The sequence below is a fragment of the Puntigrus tetrazona genome, chromosome 12 (assembly GCF_018831695.1).
Source record: "Puntigrus tetrazona isolate hp1 chromosome 12, ASM1883169v1, whole genome shotgun sequence".
In the NCBI taxonomy this organism is placed as follows: Eukaryota; Metazoa; Chordata; class Actinopteri; order Cypriniformes; family Cyprinidae; genus Puntigrus; species Puntigrus tetrazona.
Window position 1 is genome coordinate 12,787,430 of NC_056710.1, and position 26,764 is coordinate 12,814,193.

At 36.5% G+C, this 26,764-nt stretch overlaps 1 protein-coding gene across 2 annotated transcripts; it reads left to right on the forward strand.

Moving 5' to 3' along the window:
- The first annotated feature begins 3,859 nt into the window (after positions 1 to 3,859).
- Positions 3,860 to 25,555, forward strand: gabrz (gamma-aminobutyric acid type A receptor subunit zeta). Of its 2 annotated transcripts, XM_043254482.1 has the most exons (10): positions 3,860 to 4,145; positions 10,005 to 10,082; positions 16,203 to 16,303; positions 16,561 to 16,628; positions 17,267 to 17,484; positions 17,862 to 17,944; positions 20,081 to 20,218; positions 20,372 to 20,524; positions 21,551 to 21,744; positions 22,685 to 25,555. In XM_043254482.1, exons 2-10 carry the CDS (start codon positions 10,030 to 10,032, stop codon positions 23,018 to 23,020), a joined length of 1,344 nt encoding a protein of 447 aa, XP_043110417.1. In that variant the 5' UTR covers positions 3,860 to 4,145; positions 10,005 to 10,029; the 3' UTR covers positions 23,021 to 25,555. The 2 variants fall into 2 exon arrangements, with proteins under 2 accessions (XP_043110417.1, XP_043110418.1); XM_043254483.1 differs by lacking the exons at positions 3,860 to 4,145; positions 10,005 to 10,082; positions 16,203 to 16,303 and adding an exon at positions 16,315 to 16,455.
- The last annotated feature ends 1,209 nt before the right edge of the window (positions 25,556 to 26,764 follow it).

Consider the following 26,764-nt stretch of genomic DNA (forward strand, 5'->3'; position numbering starts at 1 on the left):
GGGAAGAGCTGGAGGAAGTGTCTGGGAGAGGGAAGTCTGGGCATCCCTGCTTAGACTGCACCCCGGCCCCGCCCCGATAAGCGGAAGAAAAGAAGAAGAAGAAGAAGAAGTAATTGCTGTCACCTGTCATTGAGCTCTGCTGTCTTTTGCTGTGAGTTTCTTTTATGCTGAACTATACACCCCCAACCCCTGCTTTGGAGACATTGTTCCTCGCCGTTTAATGACAGAATGAGGAGAAACATTTCCAAGCATCGATCCTGACAACATATCACATCAACTTCCCTTTTGCGGTGAGTTTGTTGTTGTGAAGGATTTGTGGAGCCAGTGTACAGTTGTATATAAAGCTCCTCAGGAGCCGGCCAGGGAATTGGCTCTGTGCGTCATCGGTGGGTGGCACACAGCAAGACACTCAAGGCACTGCTGCCAGTCGACACCAGACTGTCCTAAAACCTCCTGCCCTCTCCTGATTCGCATTACTCAGAGGCCCAAGCGAGAGCCCTCGCTCTGTCACGTCCTTACGTAAGTCCTGGGCTTTTTTTTTTTTACCCTATACATGTCAGAATTGGGCTTGAGGCTTTACCATATGGTGCTCTCGCTCTCCGCAGTCTATTCGCTCAGCCACGGGCTCAGAGCTCCAAAACTTCAACCTTCACAGGAACTCCTGTCCCCCACAATGAAGGAAACTGCCCTGTGCGGTACGGGCAGACAGACAGCGACAGGGATGCCGCTGACATTTTGTCAAGAATGGCGAGGCATCGAGCGCATGGCACGGACTCTGGCTTTCCAACAAGCTGCCCAAGACGGGAGTGGGCGGCACTGGATTGCAAAGTGCCTGACAGCTTACTTTCAAGCCTTCTGTGAGCTTACAATGTTAGAGACCGGTCTTGCCTTGTCGAGATGATGGCATTAGGAGCGCTGTAGGTGTTGATCGAGCAATGTTAGCCAACCTGGGCAGAGTTTTAAACGCCATTTCTCTCCCTCCTCTCCTTCACTCCCTTCTTGACAGGTCTCAAGCAGGGGAGGTTAATAATTCATACAGTTGTTGCCTCAATTTCTTTTTGCTATTACAGTTGCACCCCGCTTATTTTACTACGGTTCATCGTTTTCCACCTATTTTCTATGCGTCTTCACGGGAAATGACCTCATCTCTTGCACAAGCTGAACAATTAGCATATTTTGGGCTATTTAAAATGGGTTCTTCTTGCCCTTTAACTTTTTCTTCAGCTAAATTATTCTAAAAAAATCGGTGCAATTCAAGTGCAATCACTGAAACAACAGTAAAAAAAGCACTTTAGTAATTACATGTTTTATATAATTGTATAAAATGTTAAATTAATTATTCATGCTTGCTATAATTAGTTATAATTAGACCCAGGTTCAACTTAACAGAAGGCATGGCTTCCTACAATTAAAGATTTATCAAACAAAATGAGGAACTGTCCCAGTGGACTACTTGCAGGCAATTAAAACTCAAGAAGCAGTGAGTAGTCTGACATCAGGCAGCAATGCAAGAGGCATTTGAATAAAACATTTATTGTACGTCTTTTTTAGTCACATTTATAAGTTTGAAGTTGACAAGCGAAGCTGACGCCTCTCCCTAGAAAGTGCAGTACAGAGATTTTTTTTAATTTTTATCTAGTTTTATTTAAGCATGTATAGCATATTGCTTTTTCACTGTTTTCATTAAGTTGAACAAATTTGCTTGCTTGTATGGTGTTTGCTGGCCAGTCACTGCAATTATGAATATAACATAATTCTTGATATATATTTAAAGTGCCCTCCACTTATATCGACACCCATGGAAATTTGAGCAAAGACAGCTGTGAAAATAAATCTGCATTGCTTATCCTTTTTTTTTACTTCAACTTATCATTGAAGTAAAACAATTGGAAGCTGGGGAGACTCATTGTGAAATAATTGTTTTCTACAGTTGTTCATGTTGGCCACAATTATTGGCACCCAGTTATTGAAACAATCCTCTTCCCCAGAAAACAGCTCTGAGTTTTCTCTTATAATGCCTAATGGATTGAAGTACGTCTGACAAGAGATCAGAAACCTTTTCTACAGAATCTCTCTATGTTGGTGCTTCTCCAGTTCATTCATTTTCTGCAGGGTTCAGGTCAGAGGACTGGGATGGCCATGGCAAAAGCTTCAATTTGTGCTCAGTGACCCATTTTTGTGTTGATTTTTATGTTTGTTTTGGATTATTGTCCAGATGGAAGATCCAACCAAGGCCCATTATAAGATTTTTAACAGAGGCAGTCAGGTTTATTATAACAGAGGCCGTCAGGACCTCCAAGAGAAAACAGGCTCACAACATTAAAGATCCAGCAGAATATTTAACCATGGGATACTTTTTATCCCTGTGTTTTAAACCCATCTCGCGGGTTTGTTGCCAGAAAGCTCTTTTTTTCCAATTGTCTCCTGATATGCTAAAAAAAAAATTAAATATTGATATATCAGAGATATTTTATTCATTTTAGAATTTCTGGGGGTGCCAGTAATTGTGGCCATATGCAGTGTAGAAATAATATTTATTCGTTATGAGAATGATTGTGAATTTTTAATCAGTGATATTGATTTTTTTTTTTCATATTTATATTTTACAGCCGCTTTTTGTCATATTTACCATGGTGCCAATATTAGTGAAGGACACCATAACTAGCATCAATTTTTTCCTTTGATGTTAACATAAAAAAGCCTTTTAACTTATCATTTTGTTTACGTATTAAAACAAATACTGGTTTATAATCCGTCCCCCTAAAGACAATGTGTCAGTGCAGTCGTTTATGTTGCCATCCATTAAATGTAGGCCTACGCGATTAACGTCTTGTCTGTTTTAATGTAGAGTAGTTTTTGTCCCAAGTCATGCTTCATACTGAATAATGAATTAAATCCCTCATGGGTTTACAATTCCCTGTTCTGTTCTCATGGGCTGATATACTAAAGGACATATTTAAATGTCTTGAGTGGGAGTGTTGTGGGAAGCCTTCACTGCTTGTATTTGCATGAGCGAGCAGAGAACTTTTTGGACAGGAACAGCATAGCGTTTGGCATGCAACCCTGAAACAATTTTTATTCTGCAGCATTGTGGGAGGATCCTATTTGAATGCATCTTGTGTAATGTTTGATCTGACAGGCGACATGCTGATGTGCATGGATATGCAGTCAATTAGCCTTGGCTCCGACGGACTTGCAGGTGCTTGATGAAGATAGATCAGAGAAGACATGCTGTTTTCAACCACAAATAAGTTCTGTGCTTTTTTTTTTTATAGCTAGTTAACTTACCTTCTCAAAACTTCAATAGCCCACAGCCAAACGTACAATGATCTGCGCGCATTTCCAGCTCTGAAATATACCATGAAAACATCCATCAGTTTCAAAAGGAAATCTCTTACAATCAGATCTATGTGCCTGTTGGCAGTTAGATGTTGGAGAGCAACAGTAAGCGGGTTTATTATGAAGACCTGCCAGTTCCGTGGGTGCTGGAACTGGAGCTTCCCCCGAAATTGCGGCATCCAGCCTCTAACAATCCGCTAGAAAAAGTGAATGCATCTCTGCACTCGATACCGCATTATTCCCTAGAGTGTTCTGGTATAATCCATATATGATGCAATGTCAAACATTTCTTATTTGCCAGGGGTAAGTGGGCGAGCATGTGAAAATGCAATTTCGTGCCTCAAAGGAAATAACCTCTTGGTCAAAGTGACATGACATATAAAGAAAGAGATGGCAGACGGGGTTTGCTTACATGTGGCACAAATAGCCCGTGGAGATTGCTAGTATGATGTGCCTATGTGATAATTACACGCCACTGCGATTCAACGTATATTTTCCAAATATGTGAGATGCCACTTTCCAAGCCTGTTCCCTCCAATCACCACTGAATCATCACTGATAGGTTCTTCTCCTGTGAGCACAGCGCAGAATGTGTCTGGGATGCAACCAGTAGTTTAGAGGGACCGCTGCGAAGTAGTTGCGCATCACTGACGGATTCCAGCGCCTTGAAAAACGCTGAAAGTCACGTTTTTTTTCCCCCTTTCACAGAACTAAATGGCTCGGACTTACAACCGATACAACATATGTAGATGAGCGACTCGATATTCTAAGCGTTTGGGAAATGCAAACGATTGCCCGGATTTAATGTAAGTACGCAGTGAGTCATGTGGGATGCGATGTACGTTTATGAATTTGAATGAAATATTTTGACATGATAATACGCGAAGCTGGGACAGTACGAGAGATCGCACCGTTACGTTATACATATTGTTTGCTAAAAAACTGGAAAAAATGTTTTTGTTGCTTAAATCACTCTTGTTTTGAAAACTGTTTTTAATTAGAAGACTCTAAACAGTTTGAAAGCCGCTTCTTTTTGTATTACAGAGGACGGTTTGTGTTGCTATCATAAATGTGAATTGCGTTTCAGGATGTAATTAATGTGAATAGTTTGAAGGTATAATGTTGTTGTATTTATAACAGCTCCACACTGACAGATCCTTGAATTTAACCCTTTCGGTTTTGAACTAAGTTTAGGGTCACAACAAATGACCACGCTGTATTCTGCTCTGAATCCTGACATGAATTAATACAAATATCAGTGCGTAATTATGTTTTTATGGTTTTTATTATAAAACTTTGGGTTAGGTTGAATCATTAATTTGAGTGTCTGTGCATGCAATTGTTTTCAATGCAATTGTTCGACAGGTCATGGTTTGAAAACGTACTGAAGATTGCATTAAAATGCATTGTGGGAGCTTTTTAAGCGAAACAATTAGTCTTGTTTTGCCTTTTGCTTGCATGAGGACTCATTATCCATTACAGTCCTAAAAATAATTATAGAACTGTGAAATGATTGCACATTTAATATACAAATATTTTATGCTTAATTTCATTAGAAGATCATTTAGTAGCAAAAAAAAGTGATATGGCACTCATAGAATGACTTATCAACATCCAAAAGTGATGTGCACTGGAATGAATATTGTATCTTAAAAGGTTAAGAAGGCACAGAGCGACATTAAGTCCCTTGAATTGAAATTATATTGACGTCCTCAAGTGACATGAAGGCTTATATGTAGTGATCACTGTTTGTTGCTATCCATTACTGTGTACTGTGGCCTAAAAAAACCTATGAGAAACTGTGCGGATTTCCATCTCGCGATTAGCCGAGGGCTTAAGGCTCTCCATTGGTTTTCAAATCAGCATGTCTCATGTTCTCTGTTAGCTGGTAAATGATCAGTTGTTTTGAAAGCTGTTTATCTTGGGTGCCATGAGATGCCCAGATAATCTCTATCAAAGGCAGGATGATAATATTTACCATGTACCCCCTCAACCAAACCCCCACCCCCCCACCCTTCGCTCTTTCACATCCATATTTTATTATTTACAATATTCTGATGAAATGATTTCCCTGTTACATCATACACACAAATAAACACCAACAAAGAAACAGATATTTTTTTCAGTAAATTATATCCAAGAAAGGATTTACGAAATAAAATTGTTCACATTATTCTTCTGTTTTGCGTTCGTGATTTATTCAGAAGGTTCTCATGGAAATTTCTAAGTTAGTCAAAGAACAGTAATTGGACCTTTGCCGTCGCGAGATACAGAAATCAGTCATTCACTGACCTAGATTCTCGCTGAGATATCTGCTGTTTGAAGTCAATATAGCGAGAAGGTGAGCAATAAAGAAAATAGCTGGGTTTCTTTGCATGTAGATTGATGTAGCCACTGTCAGATCAGCCTTCAGGTCTCCTACATGAATAGTACCATTCAAAGGTAAAAAAGAGACAGTAAGATATTTTGGGGGAAAAAATAGAGAATACTTTTATTCAGCAAGGATAGGGAAATTAAATGGTCGAAAGTGACAGTAAGGACATTTTAATGTGAAAAATGTTTTATCATTTAAACAAATGCTGCTTCTTTTTTAAAAAAAAATCCTTTAAAGAATTATCAAAAGAAAAATGAGGAACGGTTTTAACTATATATATATATATATATATATATATATATATATATATATATATATATATATATATATATATATGTATATCAGCAATGTTTTTGTGCATAAATTCAATTCAGCATATTTATAATTTATGAAGGGTTATGCAATACTGAAGACTGGAGAAGTGATTGCTGACAGTTCAGTTTTGCCATAACTGGGACAAATTACATTTTTAAATATAAAAAAAAAAACTGTTGAATTTTTTCAGATTGGAGAGTCTAAGAATTGGACCTGTTTCAGCAATGGAATTAAAAGGAAATAGACAATTGTCCATTATGGTAATGAATGGTTCATATATATATATATATATATATATATATATATATATATATATATATATATATATATATATATATATATATATATATATATATATATTTTTTTTTTTTTTTTTTTTTTTTTTTGGGACATGCATATCAAAAGCAATATCAAAAACACTTTCTGTTGATTTTACCTTGCTAGCTTAAGAACTCCCAAATGATTTGCTCAAGCTGAACTGCCGTGATTGGTCCCACTGGTCTCATTTTCATTTCATAATGCCTGTAATGCCTGATAAAGCAGGATTTGTGAGTCCAGCGCTTCTTTGTGTAAAGCGTTACCCGTGAAACAGCGATTTTATCACTCCTCAAGTGGCACCTAGTGGCAAAGAATGAATTTTCAAAGAAAAAAGACAATTAATGGGCGGGTGAAATGCTAATATTTACATGACACGGCTTGGGATTCCTTTTAAAATTAATTGTTTCAACTTTTTCTTTTGAGAGGCCATAACTTTATACGCGGTGCACTTTAAAACACAGATTTAAAACGTTTATGTTTTCATTCACCTAACACGCTGCATGGAAGGTAACTGTCCCTTATGTGGATTTTAAGATATGAACACAGAATAATGGGCAAAAAAGTAATTATGAAAGAAAATACATGATTGCTGAAAAAGGGCTGAATTACGATATGTAGGCTAAATTTATATTAGCAAAAACAAAATAAGAACTCTGGGTTTACATGCGATTTTTCCCACTAGAAATTTGCGATAAAAAAAATATCTAAAAATCGTACCAATCTCAAACATTAGAACGGCAATGTATATATGCTTACTTTTTGCCCAGGACTATTTGCATATTACGACTTCTAAGGATCATTATTTGCATATACCCTCGGTATATCCACTTATTTTGCTATTTCTCGAGTCCACAATTTACTGTAATGTTACCCGCTTTAACTATGTCCCATGCTGTTGTGTTAAAATCGTGATTGTTTGTTATAATTAGTGTATTATCACTTCTATCGTTCCGTGCTACTTACTGCGCGTGTCCGCTCCGCTCGCGCTCAGTGGTTTTAGATCAGTTCTCTCTGCAGCGGACATATACATATATGCACATGTGCGGTAAAAAGTCCCCATATTTTGCGAGTAAATCTATATACTATTGTGTGATATTGTGAAAAACAATTAGACGTGTGACCCGATCAGCGTGAGTTATGTAAACTCATAAATTCTCTCATTATAAGAAAGGACATACACTGTGAGCTTTATGCATAGAGCGATTCTCATTTTTAATGGGAGGTTGTGAATGATGATTGACAGCTTTTTAAGCGAAAACTACAAATTCATAAAGACACATTCAAAGGTGCTTCACAAATTCATAAAGACACTTGCTTCATTCCTAAATGAATCAGCCATTCAACCGAATCAACTGAATGAACAATTCAGTGATACAATTAGTGATTTGATGTCACCTACTGGCATTTGTAGTTTTATAATTAAAATATAATTTCACTTAGGCGATTTAAATCCTTTCAATCGATCAATATTTCTGTATTTAACTTTAAAATTTATTTCTTTTGGTTGTTATACTGAACTTCCTTGAAACGTTCAGATGCAAACGTCTTCAAAAAAGTGCTGTCTTAATTGTTCATACAAAAATGTGAATTTTTATCAGGCTCCTATGTTTAGGCTCAGCTATTTTACACTATTTTACTATTTTACTTATAATAGCAATGTATAGGTCCCTTTCTATGCAATGAAAGGAAAATAGCTAAACATAAATATGGGAGTAAACACAAAACCCGTCACCACTACAGCATTACCAGCTTCAGGCTTTCTAGGTTTCCTGAAGAGGTTGCTGAGCAAATCCAGTATACCCTTCCCGTGGGGTCCTCCTTATCAAGGTCCAGACCTCATGGAAGATGTCATCTGTCACTCTAAATGAGTGACACCTCAGTCTTAAGATCAGGATCCTTCGAGCAGCCACTGACTCACAAAACACTAGGGTAGGAACGAGAGAGAAGTGAACAGCTTTTGCATTGGGAGAGAAGACTATATGTGTGTGGGAAGACTGCACTTTTCATGTATGCAGGTACAAATAAGTCAGGAAACATCAAGATCTTCTCCAAGTGAGGATGTGTCAACTTGCGCTTACAACAATTAAATAGATCGTTCACCTAAAAATAATCCTGTCATAATTTTCTCATCTTTATGATGTTCCTAACCTGTATGAATTTCTTTCTTCTGTGGAATATAAAAGAAGGAGCATTTCATCGGTGTGCAACCCATTGACTTCAAAAGTTGAATTCAAAATGATTTTCAGAAAACCTGTTTTGTGTTCCACAGAAGAAAGAAAGTCATACAGGTTTGGAATGACATTATTTGGAGGTAAACTATCCCTTTAAGACATTTTCTGTAATTTGTGCCTCCGTTTGACTTACGACAAGAAATGTGCACTTGCTTTACCATTGTCAGGAACAGCAGTACTTATTCTGCCTTCCCGCCTCCACCTCAATCCATCATGGAGAGCAGATGAAAGAGACAGGAGTGTTAAAATAAAAAATAACTATATTAAATGTTTTGATCTGATACAGATGAATTGCTATATGTGGAGCAATCTGGATTTAATAGCACTGACAGGCAATTGAATAAATTCTCGGTGTGTTTTTATGATTGTTTAAAACATTATTAACATATTATTCTGGGTCAACAGATTTTTTTACGTTCTAACTACATGACAGTTTTGTGCTTGTTTGTCCATGCCTATGTGATTCCATGATATTAAGATACCTTGACTGCTTTCAATAGCACTATCCATGCAATCGAAAAAATTGAAGCATTTTTGCTTCTTCCTGCACATTGTGTGTTTATGAACACAGGCTTCAGGGCAGACGTCTGTTGTCCCAAACTCATCGTCACAGCTGCACACAGATTGCAATGGTGCTGGAAGACTGAGCAAAGAATCAAGGACTATTTTTGCCATCAAGGCTCAAAATAGACATCAAAAAGATAAAACAGTAGGGCCGGCTAAAAGCTGCGTTATTTACAAGACCGAAAGGTTTAGAGCCAAATGAACAGTGTTCAAGAATGAGGGAATTGAGAATAATTTTAAAGCCTAACTACTACTTATGCTGTTGTATCTTGTCATCTTTGTGTAGTTGGTGATCACGTAGCTAAAGTGGTTTTACATAATTCCCTGGAAATATGCGGTTTATATCGAGTTTTATGTCACCATCAGTAAATCTGTTGTGAGAGCGAACTGGATTCCAACATTAAAACATTTTTAAGGGATTATTTCACTCGTTGCTCTGGGATTATGCATCAGAGTGCACATTGTCAATGGTTACATTTCTGCATACAGGTCTGAAGTTAATGATTTTAGAAGACAATCCAGTTTCATGTATCGTATTTGGAAAATCCGTCCACATATATTCCTGTTGTTTACTTCAAAAATAGTCTTATAGTATGCTATGAACAAGTATGAAGCCTTTATTTTTTAAGGGAATCACCTTATATCTTAAATCAAAATTTGATTAAGTGGTATTTTGTCACTAAACTGTCCCTAGACACACTTAAGGTGGACCGAGAAAACCTGTCCTAATTTTGCCAGGATCATCAAGCTAAAATGCTGAGCGCTTTTTCTAACTGCAAAATTTGTTAGTAATGCTTAATCTCCGCGTACAAATCTGTTGAATCTCTACATAATCTCTCCATTCTTTGTCTCTCATCTCTCAGTCAGACGCGAAACGCTCAAGCAGCCATGCATTTGTGCAGCTCTGTGGGCTCTTTGCTCCTCCTCCTTTTCATCAGCAGGTAAGAAACTCCTTATTATAAACTCACTTTTGCTATTCCTACACTCATTACTGCCATATGGCTAGCTGAATATGTTTACGTCCTACACTGTTTATCGCTTTTGTGGCGTTCTGCCTTCATTTATTTGTGTCTCAAAAACTTGTAGAGAGTAGGATGTGCATTCACTTCAGTAGTGACTTTGTAAAGTTGATAAACACGGCGTTTCTCGACGCTCACAGGAAAGCCGAGGCGGAAAACCCATTTTTGTCAACAAGTTCTACCGAATGATAAGCTCCCGGAGTGACGTGTTTGCCCAGATGACAAGCCGGGTATAATTTAGGTTTCACTCTTTTGGCAGCAAATAAAAGACTATATGCCTTAAGTATCCATTCACACCAGATTATGTGGGCTTGGTGAAAGGTGTAGCTAAAGGAAGGATGGAATTATAGCTAATCCGTGTAGACTTTTGGGTGAGCCTGAATGAGACCGTCGGAGTCAATGTGCGGGTTACAGATGGAAATAACAGCTCTCGTATCGTGTCTCCACTCTGTTTTGCCTGTTCGAGCTTATCTTTCCATGCAGCAGTACAGTAGCTGCAACGCGATTACTGGTGACAGTGTAGAGACAAGGCGCGTTGATTTACTGGAACGGCCACCGCTCAGCCATGTTCAATGAAAGTTCAGGCAGATTCCATTTAATGAGATATGCATCTCATTCTCGATGCTGGTAGTCTGGCTTGACCTTTGAAATTTGATGGGAAGATGTAGGACCTGGTCAGAACGACTCAAAAGATCAAAGGCGGATGTTGAGGAAGTGTGCCAACATCGATTCACCTCACCATCTGCTTTCCCCCACCCCCTTCCTGTCCTCCTTTCCCCTCCAATCTCCAGTCTCTCTTTCTGGCAAGCTGGGAGACTTTAGTGGGTGTACATATAGTTTGGCCAGGAATTCAGCTTCCATCACATAACGAACCACAACAGCAAGAGCCATACCTCCTCTTTAGGTTCTTAGAGCTTAGCACACGAAGATAAGGATGACGGCTTAATCTTGCAAAGGGACTTGTAATGTTTTTGTTTGTTCGAAATCTGAAACTACTGCTTTTAGGTCCATATATAGACCCGATAGTGTTTGGGTGGATTTTAAAGGGCCGTGTCATAAAAAATGTTCCTTGATCTTTTGAGATAAAATAGCTTGAGGTGCTGTGAAATCATACTGTAACTTTCAGATTCTAAACTCACTTTCAATCCCCCTCCAAAAGAAACCTAGCTGCAAAAACAGCTCAGTGAAGGCTGTGGGGCGATTCTAAATTTTGGCCCATGATGTCATGAAAATTAGTTATTTGCCACCTCAAATTGTTATGTGCATTATTATATGTAGGGTAAAAAAGTGACTGTTAAGGGAACATTAGATTTTATAGATTTGCGAACAGTTAATTTCAAATGTTCATCTTTACATTCTGAAACAAGCAGCATTTAAATACATTTTTTAAATAATGTAAAGTTTTCTGAAACAAAACATTCCATAGATCATGTATAAATTAAATAAAGTTTTTATTAACATTAGTAAGAATCATAGAAGAATGTTAAACATTAGAATGTAAAACATTAGAATGTTCTTTATTATCTGGGATAAAGTGAAAAAAAAATGCATTTACTGTTTACACAAATAATTAAAACATTTTGCATATATGACTGGTCAGTCCAATTCAATGACTGTGTCTCTCTCTGTCTTGTTTCTCTCTCACTCACTCTCTTTTGAACACCCATGTGTATTTTGTAAAAATAAGCCTGTAAAATGCAGTCTGCCACTGCCCAAATTTGTTAGTGATTTTATGAAAAACAATCTCAAAGTCACTTATAGTAAGCGGACATGGCAATGATGTTGGAGGGTTCAGGATTTGGCAAAGAAAACTGGCGTTTCTCATTTCACATGCCAGTTTAGTTTCAAGATTCAGGGAGAGGCTGAAATGGGCACAAAAAAAACCTAAAATGTTATTTGGCACAAAATAATGTACTAACATTATAATTGGACCTCAGAGAAAAATATTTATAATAAGACCCTTTTAAAAGTTATTTTAACGAAAACTCCCCACTATTAAAGTTTTATTTTATAGGTCAGTTGGCAGAGATCTGTAGAAACATAAATATACTGTAGGACTGTTTTGTAGATGAGAGTGACTGCTGAATGATCTATTTTAAAAGTCATATTTAATGCATGAACCCGCAGTACAGTAAGCATTCGTTTCTTTGACGCGCACCTCTGGGTAAACCAGACTAGATACGAACCACATGAAGAGATCAGAGTGGTGAGAATAATTAGGTCATCATCATTCTAAACTCTCTGGTTTCAATAAACAAACTGCCCAGAATGCTTGCTTGCGTATTTATTCGGTTTATTGCTGTTTCAGACTGTTTTCAATCCGTTTAAAAACATGCAAACATAAATAATTTTTTTGTACAAACTTTCTGGGGTTGTTTAATATTTCAGTGCTGGACAAGGTCTCCCAGATACTCTGAGAGAGAGAGAGAGTTTGCGATGTTGGGGCTCATGTCTCATATGACCACTGACGTGTGGAGACGGGGAGATGGAGTTGATACAAGCTTGAGAAACTGTCTCTGCGGACCAAAGCAGAAACAGTTGGGGAGACAGTCCTGCTAGGAGAGCTTTTCCTCCATACACAACACGTCAGTCAGCCTAAACACCAGAGACGTGGCTGGATTTAGTCTCATGGTTCGATCAGGAATAAGAAAGAAAATGTATCTTACAATCGAAATGTGTGAAAGGTGAAAATTAAAGTAAACATTTAGTTCTAAAGAATCAGTTTCAAATACAGACTCATAGTGACATCCTGGCATGTGTTTTTTTTATGCAAAACACTAATTTGTAACATTAACTTTTTTTTAAATTAAGATTTATTAATCTCATTTATCTGTATTCCATTATCTTATTCCATTTATTTTATTTCACTTAATAGATTTATATTAAACAGTACTGTGTATATCACTTGGCTAAAAAATAATACTAATCTTAAGAAATCATACTGCTAGTTATTAGAACCACCTTTTTTAAAACCAACATATTTCCTCTAGGTTTACTTGAAACACTTTTTTTATCACTCTTGACTGTCTTGAGAGCTCTGTTTTAATCCGATTCAGTGAACTGTATTCTATTCTGGTCATTAAATTTAGGTTTATGGTTCAAGCATTACATATATGTTTTAAAAGAACTATTTGTTTTAGACATCAAACTAATTTCGTAACAATATGGAAGTAAAATCATCTGCAAAGATATCAGCCATTTTATATTTCGCATTCATTTTCAAAGCATGTAACAAATGAATGCATCAATACAGTGATAAATGCTTATAAGAGCATGAAGAATGCTTATTAGCTGCCACAGTTAGCAGAGAAAAACCCTCTTCCCAGTATTCACAAAAAAATAACCCAACATTTCCTCACAGATGACTGGACTTCGGCCTGAAGGGGGCAGCAAACAAAGTGTTGCCTTCTAACACTAACAATGTCTAATGTTACTAAACAGAAGTGTCTGTCACATAATCACTCTTTTAATTTTCATTCAGTTCAATTTAGAAGAAGGTTGTTTATTAAAAGTTCCCAAATTTTAAACCTCGCATGACAGAAATACTAAATTCTTTTACAGAATTATTGAGGCCCCAGGTAAAACTCCATCCTTATTTTCTTATTAGCACGAACAGTTAAAGCTGAAGTGTATGATTTCTGTGCAACTACTGTCACAATAGTGTCAGAATTATAAAAATATTGACTATTTACCATTGGTCAGAATTAGAGATAGTCCCGCCCCCCAGTGTCATGTCATTGGTTGAGCCATTGATGCTGTGTCGGGATGCTTAAATAAACAGAGCAATGTTTTGCTACACCACAGAGACACGGTGTTACACATTTTGAGGGGAAAAACAACCTACAAATGGCTTATTTTTAGCTGTCTCTGCTTATTAAGCTGAGATAGGAGAAAATATCGTAACATCAAAAATTTGCACACTTCAGCTTTATCGTGTGAGGTGTGTGGAGTCAGACTTCATCTAGAAAAGCATCCTGAAAAACAGACATTCGGAAACGCTAGCCCACCAGTGAATATAGCTGTACATCATGTATAAATCTCTTTGCTACTTAGTTTGCAGCGATACGGATGATCAGATACGTCTGAGAGGTGAAAAATTTTTCTAACAGCCTTTCATGTGTTTTTAGGGGTAATGCAGAGGCAGTAACCTGCACGGTTCATTTCTTGTTTTACTGAGTTATAATTTTTTCTTAGTTTTTAGCAACAGTTTAAGAGTAATAATAGAGCCATCATGTTAATGACCTAGAGCTCTCCGTCTGTCTTCCAAACTCTCTCTGTGTCTCTCATACACCATCTGTCTCATTTCCTCTCTTTTGATCTTTCCCAGTCGTTCTCTGTCTTGTTTCTTCATACAAGTATATGTGTTCATTTTAGCATGCATAAATCTGTACATGACACGGGTGAAAAAAGTGTCCCATACCTAGATACAGGTGAATACTGAATTCTAGTTTTAAGTCAGTAGCCTATGAAATGGATTTTTCCGAATATATTTTGCTGTTGTTTTAATTAGGCTTCCAGTTATATTTAGGGGTCAGTAAAATAATTTGATATATTTTTGAAAGCTCTTATGCTCGGCTTTAATCTGATCAAAAATATAGTAAAAATATTATTACAATTTAAAATAATGTCTCATAACCCTTTAACATGCAATAATAATAATGTCTCATAAACCATTAACATGCATATATATATATATATATATATATATATATATATATATATATATATATATATATATATATATATATATATATATATATATATATATATACACACACACACTTTTGGGGCTTATTTTTTTATTATGTATTAAGTTGTGCTAGTCTGCTAGTTTGTGGTAGTCTTGTGTAGCCAGACCTTCAGACAGACTACTGAATGTCTGTGAACTTTGTCCTCTTTAAATGACCAAGACCCGCCTAAGAGGCCATTTGACTGACAGGTAATACAACCAATCACGTTTCATTTTGTTGGCGCGTCGTGTTTAGGGGCGTGGAAATGCCGTCACCGGTGTGTAAGATTTAATTTTTTTTTTGAAAATCTGACGTTTAGTTGATAATGATAAGCGCTCATTGTCACTGTTGTGAAAACGACAGCTTTCTTCTTTAATGTTTAGCGTCACAGCATGCATTTTTTTCCAGACGGAACGTCCGCTCCACCACTAAAAAAAAAAAAAACGTGACACGCGCGTCTCCCGGAAATCAATAATGAATTTATATATAATTTAACCAATCCGATGACGACTTTGATAGTCCTGAAGTGTTTCCAGATAAGTGTGCCACACGTTTGTGTCAAATCTGATGATAGTGTGTTCCCATTTAAATTAAAGCGAATTTTGAAAGAGCATCAGTGAATGCAAAAACATTGTATTTGTTAGTCACATGTTTACATGTTCACATGATTTCTAAAAATTAATGAAGGATCTTAAATATTGCCTGTTTATTTTACATCAAAATGCTTCATTGGAACTCCCTAAATAGGGTGATATCTGAGAGAGCTAAGGACGGGACAGAAAAGATCTGCCGCAGTAAAAATCCACGTGTACCTCTGTCCTGCTGTGCTTGGCCCACAGTACTTGTTTCTGTTCATTCTAGAATATTTATAAGGGTATTGTGTAGTGTCAACCAAGCAGGTTTTTTTTTTTCAGACGTCTCTTGAAGTATTTCCTACATGTGCTGCTGTGCTCTGTGGGGTTGTTACCCTGAAGCTGAATAATATCTGAAGCTCATGGGCCTTTTACACTGTAGAAACAGAGGCTTCGCTCTGCGGGAAAGAACACAGTCGCTTCTACTATCGCTGAGGATGTTCAAATCGCACACTCCACAGTCTGCAGCAGCGCTTTAATGAGAGAAAAGATGAAGCCTAAAAATACACAGTGTTTCAAATCTAGGTCATAAGTTATTGGCAATTAAGTCCACATGATCAAAACATGCCTCGACTCGGCGGAAGTAACATTGCTTTTCTGCTTTTGTGCACTGACTGGTGGAATATTGCGGTGATTAATGTGTGTGCAATTGTGTGTTTTGTGTTCTGCTGTTTTTACAGGAGCATGGATGGCTCTGTCGCCAGCACAGAGGAGATCTTGCCTCCCACCATTCAGAAACTGATGAAGGGATACAACAAGTACCTTAGGCCATTCTTTGGCAGTACGGCATTTACACAAACTATTATCTTGCATAAGTGGATTTTTAATCTTCTCTTAAAGTCCTATCATCATCAACAACTGCAATTAAAACAAATGTAAACTCGGTGGAAACGCTCCGGGCTTGAGTTGATGCAGTCCACTCTTGTAACGCATGTAAATTAAGAACCTTTTTCTGCTGTCTTTCTATGTTAGCAGTGTTGTCACTCTGTAGTGAATACAGTATGTTCTTGTTGTGCTTTTTTTCCTTTTCTTTTTCAGATGGGCCTGTTACTGTGGGAATGAGTCTGGATATTGCCAGCATAGACACTATATCAGAAATCAACATGGTATGATAATTTAACAAACCACAAACATACAAATATTATTTCAAAATGACTACGATATCACAAAATATTACAGTTTTTCTGTAAATGTTTACTTTTAAGTGTATACAACTAATAAAAAAGCATTGCCAGTGATAATTTTTTTTTTTTGGAATCTGAGGTGATGAAAAAAAATCCTAATTTAAAAAATATATAAAAATGTAGATTATAATGAAAGTGCCAAGTTATTAGAAATGTCATTGTAGCAATTATAAAAAATGTGCATAAAAATATAAAAACGTTTATATTGTTATGTTGGCCTTGCACTCCTTGCAAATACACAATGATAATTACAATCATTTTTAATTTTGAATCACAATAATTATGAGGTTTGTCTTTAAACTTTAAGCCCCATAAAAAGCTTTAAAATGAATAAATCCATAAATTGACAACATGTGTTTCAGTCATTGTATGTATGAATTGCATTTTTAACGTATCTTTTCACATCTCAGTTGAAATAAATTATAGTCAGTTCCTTGGCCCATATTTCAAAGAGCCTCTTTGATCTTTAGACAGAGTTGTATAAGAGCTGAGTGTATGATGTAAAATCTAAGCTTGCGGTGCACATGGCTGAAATAAGCATCTCTGTTCAACCTCCCCAGGATTACACGGCCACCATCTTTCTTCGTCAGCGCTGGACAGACGAACGTTTGTGTTTTGATGGCAATAAGAGCTTGAGTCTGGATGGGAGACTGGTAGAGCTCCTCTGGGTCCCTGACACGTTCATTGTGGATTCCAAGAAATCCTTCCTGCACGACATCACTGTCGAAAACAGACTGATCCGGATATTCCCCAACGGAACTGTGCTGTATGCCCTGAGGTAGTGAGGTGTCATTCACCCGATCTGCTCCACAGTCAGACGCTGCTTGGGCCTTATGAAAGGAAATGGTTGAGAAAAGGGTTCGCTGTTGAAGGACTGACTGGAGGGTTGATGGAGGGATTAGGGCTTAAGGGGACAACTAGAAAGAGGCAGGCATAGTTACGGGCCACTGGAAGAGTTCACAATGGCAGAAAACAGGGTAAGAATAGAAGCGGTGGCAAGGGACCCGAAGCTTGTGTACAGATGGGCAGCTGGCATCAAAAATTAAGCTTGAAAGTAGCATCCACAGACAGTGAGCTGATTTCCAGTGTTATATAAGCAACAACATTCTCTCATGTATGCCGCTCTTTTTTTCTCTGTTTTCTCTGTTTCTCTAGAATTACTACAACAGTGGCCTGCAGTATGGATCTAACCAAATATCCCATGGACAGACAGACATGCACCCTTCAACTTGAAAGCTGTAGGTCTCAGATAATATGCTATTTCTATAAACAGTTTACTGCACAGTGGGTTTCTTTCATTTGTAATTGTTTTATTGTTCACAAAATAGAACATTTATACAGGCCTATTAAATATATTTGTAACTTATGTTTAAAATTCTGCTTAAAACATTTAAATAAAATGTTTAAACGTTTCTTTAGATTAATAAAAATTTATATACAAATTTAAAATACATTTAAAAATATAATAAAATATATTCTAAACATATACATTTAATATATAATCTATATACTGTCCAAACTTTTAAATAGTATTAAATATTATACAGTTATATTTAAAAGTATATATAAAATATAAACAATTTATTATCACAATTAAAAATATATATTGTAATATAATTTTATATTATGTACTCTATATTATTTATATACTTTTACTATATTTGTTCTATGCTATATTAATGTATGCTTTATATCTGAAAATATTTGGCAAAAAGTGTTTTTTGTGCTGACCTTATATTGCTTTTAGTCTGAATCTGCTGTGTTCCCTCCAAAGTGCACACATGCTGTGTGGCAGGCATACAATCTTCAAAATATGTGCATGTTTAAAGACTTTTTTCTAAATTTGTAAAAGTTCCTGTGAAATATTCATTTCACTAATGATGGATGCTCCAGGTATACACATCATAAATGTCCCTTAAGTTGTAAAAAATTAATCTGCATACAAGGTCTTCCGTATGCTCTCTCGCCTAAGACTGCCGTGAGAGTGTTTGGCTTGACATGTATGAATATTACAGAGGTTTTTATATAATTTATACACATAAGCATTGTGCTGATATGTTGCATTGATTCTCAAGCCACTACAAAATGAGGCAGCAGTCAAAATATTTTATGGTTTACTTTGTCAGCTGGTGTTTCATTTGTTTGATGATTTTGGCCAGTTGAATTCCCATTATCCTGCTGAATAGACTAGCATGGCTGGTCACCAGCATATGGTGTGTTTTGGATGCTGGCATCTCCACCTGGCTTCTACCTTGACAGAAAGACAGCAGTTTTGGCAATAATAGATGGATTACTCCCACAATATGGAGGAGACAAATGAGCCAGCTATTGTAGACCATCACCAAACCAAAAATACAAACCAGCCTAGGCCAGCATGTTCACGCTGGTATTTTCAGCAGTACGTATAAACAAAGTTAAATTAGCGACACAAACTATAAAAACAGTGCGGCGGCTTATTTAGTCTTCTCAGATCAGTATGTGCTTCTTGTTTGAGGAAATAACTAATTGCTGGGTGGAATCACGGCTACATATTTCACAATGTTTTATGCTCTAGATAAAGGAAAAATATTTAATCTGTGCAGCAAGTTATTTTTATGAGATTAGTTTTGCACACTAAACTTCGTATGACACAGTGCCATCTTGAGGGGTATATTATATATTACAACAGAATGTAACATGCTGCAGTAGTAGAGCTGCTTATTTTTCAGTTATAAAACCCAGAAGATATTTTTTCAGTTTATGATTTAAAAAAAGTAAGTAATGTAATTTGAAAACAGATTTTTAAAATGAAGCATAAGGATATTTCCTAGTTCAGTGTTTAAAATATGAATTTGAATTAAATTATATTAAATATGAATTAAAAAAAATGACAATATATTTTTGTTGTGTTTTCTTACTGTTAGGGGTATACTATAATTTATTTATTTATTTTTGTTGAACTGGTTTTAATACAATTCACTAAAAATTACGCTTTGAAAAGTCAAATTAACCATTATAAATGGCAGATTAAAACAGCAAAATTATTAGACTTCAGATTCAAAGAAAATCCTCACCAGGATGTGTTTTACATGCTTGACAAATCAGAAAACTGCTGTAGTTCCTATTTAGCTACTTTCCATAGGGAACTCCTGAATTAACGTTTCAGGTTGGCCTACAAATGACTGAACTGCTCTCTTCAGAATTATTGATGTTATGGTAATGCTATATTATAGCGTAATGCTCTAGTAGCATTGCATATAAAATTAGTGGTAATTAAATGCATTTATTACTGCCATATACGTGCAATTTGGTGGAAATATAGCAGCCCTCAGCAGTGGAATTACTTATTATGTAGAGATAATTGCCTCTTTCAATTCATATTATGTTTTCCACAGGGGGATATAATGTGAAAGATGTGGTTTTTTATTGGACACGGGGAAACCAGTCAGTTAGCGGTCTTGATCATTTACAGCTGGCTCAGTACACCCTTGAGGATCACTACACCTCTGAATCTGAAGCCGTTTATGAGACTGGTATGTCCAAACACACACACACACACACACACACACACACACACACACACACACACACACACACACACACACACACACACACACACACACACACAGAGTGGAGATTTGATGTGCTGTATTGATGTTTTTACTTTCTCTTTAATAATGTAACAGGTAATTACCCAAAGTTGATCTTCCACTTCAAACTCAAGCGGAGCATCTTATATTTCATTCTGGAGACGTACGTTCCTTCCAGTGCTCTGGTGGTCCTGTCATGGGTCTCATTCTGGATCAGTCAATCCTCAGTACCTGCTCGCATCTGCATAGGTAGGAATATAATGCAGACCTTAGCCACATTAACATGTGATCATCAAAATACATCAACACCTCCTCAGTATTCAGCAGCTAGATGAGTTACACAAATGTTAACAGATGTTAAAACATTATTTGACACACATCAACACATCCTAAAACAAAGTATCACGGTTTTCACAAAAACTATTAGGCAGCATAGCTGTTTTGAACATAGATCGTCAGAAGAAATGTTTTTTTGAGCGACAAAATAAACATATAGAATGATTTACAAGGATTACTGAAGACCGAAGTTGTGGCTGCTGAAAATTCAGCTTTGTCATTTGAAATATATTAAAATACAAAACAGCTATTTTAAATTGTAATATTTCACAACATTACTGTTTTTACTGTATTTTGGTCAAATACAGTGCCTTGGTGAGCATAAGAGACCTCTTTTAAAAACATAAAAAAAATTACCAGCCACAAACTGCTGAAAAGTATTATACTTACACCTTCAGGTACAGAATTAAGAATCAGTTTGTGACCGACAGAAACATGCAAGTATTTGTAATTAAGAATGAAAACGGTATTATAAGTATTATCTCTAGTTAGTGTTGTTGATATTGCTTTATTGTAAATATATTTTTATGTAATGTTATAATTGGAAGACATCCTCCTTATTTCAAGTCAATTCTATTTTTGCTGACGCAAATGCTTAGCAAAAGAACAGATTTTGTGCTTATATTAATAGATTCAGATCACATAATCCATAGCTAATGCAGTGGATCTGGATTTGCTTTTTCACAGAAATAACTTACGCAACACTCTTGTCTAGTAATAACTTGTTTCGGGACGTAACGACATGCATGCATGTTTGTTCTGATGACTCCATGTAAAAGTTGGGACAAACAAATACTCAAATATCTAGATAAGGTCAAGAAAACAGCTTTTGGTATTCAATTTTTTAGAGCATTCTTGTTTAGTTCAATGTTAGACTATGAGAGTGTATTGGATTTATTAATGTTTTATAACTCCATACTCTTTGTCTGTAACCCTTAGGAGTGACCACAGTCTTAACTATGACCACCCTGATGATGGGAGCCCGCACCTCTCTACCCAACGCCAACTGCTTCATCAAAGCCATCGATGTGTATCTGGGCATCTGCTTCAGCTTCATCTTTGGCGCTCTGATTGAATATGCAGTCGCTCATTTCTGCACATTACACCAACCAAACGCTGCCAATGCATATATGGTGAGAATCTTTATCAAAATAAATGTGGCCTATGAAAAATCATTATATGCTGCTTGTTAAATTTACTTATAGCAACAAAATTGTTATAGATGCTAATTGTGTTAAATCGATTTCAATGTATTAAACTGTTTACTTCAGTTTAATGCATTTTTGTTGCATAAATTGAAATGTATCAAGTCTCAATGAGAACTATATTATGTACAAATGCCTTAATTTCCTACTATTGCTCTTCTACATTAACAGGTCTTTCCATTTACACAAAACATTGACTTATATTAAATATTATACTAATATTTTGGAATCTCCTCAATACAGCTGAGCTGATACATAACTAAAAAACACTGACTAACTACAAATTTATGTTTAATATTAAGAATATTAAGACCTTTTACCTTAATGGAATAGTTGAAATTAAATTTAAAGGAATATAACAGCACTTTCTCGCCAATGGAAACTCTACAGTAAATGGGTGCCATCAGTGTCCAGAGTCCAAAGGCCTGATAAAAACATAACAGTAGTCCGTGACTACATGACTCATATTCAGTCCATCAATTAACAACATATTTCACTGGAGAAAACATTATTGTGTAAAGATTCACATTTTAACCATAAGCAGTGATCAAGTTAAAAATGTCTTAACGATAGATTTGTTCATTATAGACACACAGCTTTTAATTACATGACTTTAATCTATGGAATCATTTGGGTTATTGTGATGTTTTTATTAGCGGTTTTTGACTTTCATTCTGACGGCACCCATTCACTGCAGAGGATCTATTGGTGAAGTTGACTACACTTTTGTTTTTTACGTGATCCTTAAAAATATAGAAAAAATATCAAAAAGCCATTTTTTCAGTATAGCAGCCATGGTATGATTTCCTTCACCTTGCTGTAGTCATAACAGTAAATCAAATGCATTTCTGTCTCTTTGTTGTGTCAGTATGGCCAGGAAATGCAGGAGCGCGAGGATGAGATGAACGGCATCGTCACTTCCATCGGCAGCCACGCTTTGCGGGCCCGTAAACGGGAGGAGATGCTGTCCCGGATGGGCAGCGCCAGCAACCCCACCCCCAGCGAAAGTAAGGAGGACATCAACTCCTCGCAGCCGCAAACCCGTTGCACCAAGTGTATGTCGACGGCACGCCAAATCGTGCGCTGTCTGAACTGCTGCAAAGTGGAAAACCCGCACTACATCGACAACTACTCAAGGCTGACCTTCCCCCTCTCCTTCGTCGTCATCAACCTCCTCTACTGGACATACTACTTGTACTTCTAAAGCTCCTGTTGTCTCTGTGTGTGTGTGTGTGTGTTGAGGGTCAGTAGTGGTGTACGTGTGTCCCTTTTTGCGTCAGAGTTTACCTAAGGGTTTTTACTCTTACATGTCAGCATGCATTTCAGCTCGACTTGAGTATGACTGACTGCGTTCATGTCACCCACGTATGTGTCATTCCTTAAGGTACACAGGATCTGAGCGAGTTTGGACTAAACGGATATATGCAGATTTGTACCACGTCTACATCTCTGTGTCAGAAATATGTGGCCTTCATTTTCCGATGGAGCTTTAGATTCACTCAAATCCACAACAGAATCAGCCTAGCTGTAAATCGCAATACGAATTTCTGATATCTGTAAAACTATTTCAAATTGACATGAATGTACGTATAATTACTTGTCTTTTAGCACAAAAAAAAAAGCATGATTTATAAATCACTGTTGACACAAGTAACAAAACATTAGCAATTCATTGAAACGAAGGTTGGAGGGAAAAAAAAAACTACAAATCATTTCAGCATGTTTGACAGCTATATTAATAATAACTGGACCAAAGATTTAATGTGTATCTAATGTTCATAATTACAATCTGAATTCATATGAGCACAAGTTATGCATTGTTTTTGGGGCATATACTGTATGTATTTGCAAATTCAACAGTCTTATATCTTGTTATAGGCTGCCAAACAAGAATCAAGCTAGTTTAACTAATTTTCTTCTGGTGATTTATCTGTGTATGTATGGGAACATTCTCTTAGGGATAGAAGCTCTGATTATAAACGGTTCTTTATTATTTGCATGATCATTAATTTATTCTGCTGTATATTGTTGTAATTTTTTTTTTTTTTTTTTTTTTTTGGGTGGGGGGGTTAAAGTTACTGACCTAGTTAAAGTTGGGCCATTAAAGAAATAGTTGACCCGAAAATGAAAATATGCTGAAAAATTTCACATCCTCAGGCAATGCAGGATGTAGATGAGTTTGTTTCTTCACTGGAACAGATTTGGAGAAATTTAGCATTACTTGCTTACCGGATGGATCCTCTGCAGTGATTGGGTGCTGTCAGAATGGAGAGTCCAAACAGCTGCTAAATTTACGATGAAGAAACAAATTCATCCACATCTTGGATGGCCCGAGGGTGAGTCGCTTTCATTTTTGGGGGGAACTCTTCCTTTAAGAACTGCACTACAGTATTTTTGATAGCTGACTATTTTTGTGAAAATGCCAAAACTGAAACAGTGATGTGTAAATTTGCTAATGGCATATTCAACCCTGACATTTACAAGACTTCTTGGCAGATTTTTTTGCATTGTTAATGTCAATTGCTCTTATTTGCATATAGTTTGCAGTATACATTTTTTCCCACTGTCAACATGTTTTGTTATCAGTATGTCATAGAGAATTGCTGGTTTGTATGACCTTTTTCAAGAAGATGTTATTCACCTGACCTTTGTGGGTAAATCTTTTCTTTTACTGTGAATGTCATACTTCTTACAGGTGAATATATCTTGCGCTCAAGCTGTACAAATATTTTTATGTTCTCCTTTTGCACTGAGATTTTGAATTACAAAGGCAATATTACTTTGCCAAGAAGCATTTTGTTTTTGTATATACTGACTGAATATTGCAAATGATGTTGACCAAATAATATTTATTATTAATACTGTTATTTTAATAATGCATGAAAGTTGCATACCATAGTTAGAGAGTCAACAGGCCATGATGCTATGTTTTCCATGCATGAGGAGTTCTGCATCTGTTTTCACGGATTTGGACATAAACCGTTTATACAATCAATAAGACTTGCTTTAAAGTAATCTGTTTCGAGACAGAACGTAATATTTGTATGAAAAAAAAAAAATCATTTTAGTTGTTCTTTTGTACAAGTATACACTGTCTGGAAACATTTATTAACATTTTGACAGATGTAACTGCCAGGTTTCTCTGTACTATACAAAAACAAATAATGGTAGCAAAATTTGCAAGTTGTAATGTCCTGCCAAAAAATCATTCAATGACAGTGGCTTCTTAGAGTCCTATGGTCTCTTACTGATGAGTCCAATTCTCTGTATTCATTTACTTGTATCCTCATCTAATTTCTAGAATCAACTCGATACAGAAGGAGTTGGCTATACATTTGTCACCGCAGCATAATACTGCCCTTAGGATAGTATGCTGTTAGTGCTGATCTTCATGCCAAAAACTGGTCTTTAGCACTTACTTCCAGTAATGAAAATAACAGTTTGTTCTAACCGCACAATATATGCACATTCCTTCGCAGTATTTATAGTAGCTTATAATATATCACTGGACAACATTTTGATTTCAGCATGTAAACGAACACTGTTAATGTGTAATATACGGTTGCATTTAAAAAACTGAGCCTCAAATGGAAAGGCATAACAGTAATGTTTCAATATCATTTTTGTAGGATTTTTTGGTTTTTATTTATTTATTTTCAATGTAGTAAAATATTTCATGTCTCACTATGCATGTAAAGTTAATGTTTAGGATAATAAAATCTTTTTATTGAAAGATTAATATTTGTGCACGTGTCGGCTTACAATTATTTGTAGTCCACCTTCCAAAAATGTGATTTCTTAGCTTTCTTTAAAAGCAATTACCACTTGATTTTAACGTCATTATTATTCATAACCTAATTGAAACCCAACCACATGGTGGCGCTGTGATGTCAACTTCACTTTGAAGGACTCCTATCAAAACGGACATCATTGATTTTCTCCATTAAAAAAAAAAAATTCTCAGTCTCTCTCATCTTCTTCTTGAGTACGGCCAAATACCTATTATCTTGGTCCCAAACCTGTATAATCAGCTGTCTCTTAATGCTGAAGATAGCGTGTCAGAAACGGTTAAATAGATGAGGAGATGGGAATATGGGCCATGGGGTTGTTAACATCTCAGTGAGATGTCCAGTCAGCCATGCTCAGCCTCTTCTACTTCATCTAGGATCACACAAAAGAGGAACAGATATCAAGAGCAGGGCTGGCGAGCCAAAAAATCAGCACACTTCATCAGACCCCCTCCTCTATCAGTCAGACACATGACAGCTGCAAGCATTAGTTGTGCACTGCAATATGCTATTAGCCTATTAACATGGTGACCTATATTATTATTTGTAATATTTAAAAAAATTAATTAAAATAATAATATTCATTAACTTGAATGCAACTTAAAGAACAAGGTAATAATGTAAAAAATCAAAACAATTAAAAGAAATCTAAACACACATATATGTAGCTCTGTACTGTATAGCCTATATTATGCTATATATGTCTCTGTGCAAAAGCATATACTGTATCACAAGAAATCGATTTCATTTAATGTAACACAGACTTTACGTTAAAAAAGCAAGAAACTGGTTTCATAGATTACAAATCATCCAGAGGGAATCTGTGTAGCACGTATAATGTTTGAGCTTTAGCCTTTATTTATTTAGCTCGGCGGAACACTGAGAGGTGCAGCCACGGTGCATTATGTCACTGAGTCACACCACTTTCTGCACAGATGAGCTGCTCTCTACTCCCCTACCGCACTCTCCAAACTCTCTGAGTCAACAAGCACATTTGGCGAGTAAGGAAAAAGAGCCAGTACATTCTGGCTGCACCTGGAGCAACGAAGGCCAGGTGGCATGCATGTGGCTCAGAGACAGGAAGGTCAAAAGCTGCACAACACGGGTCATTTTCCGCTTTTGTCCCTTTTTTCCTCTCTCATAAAGGGTAAAAGCCCTGC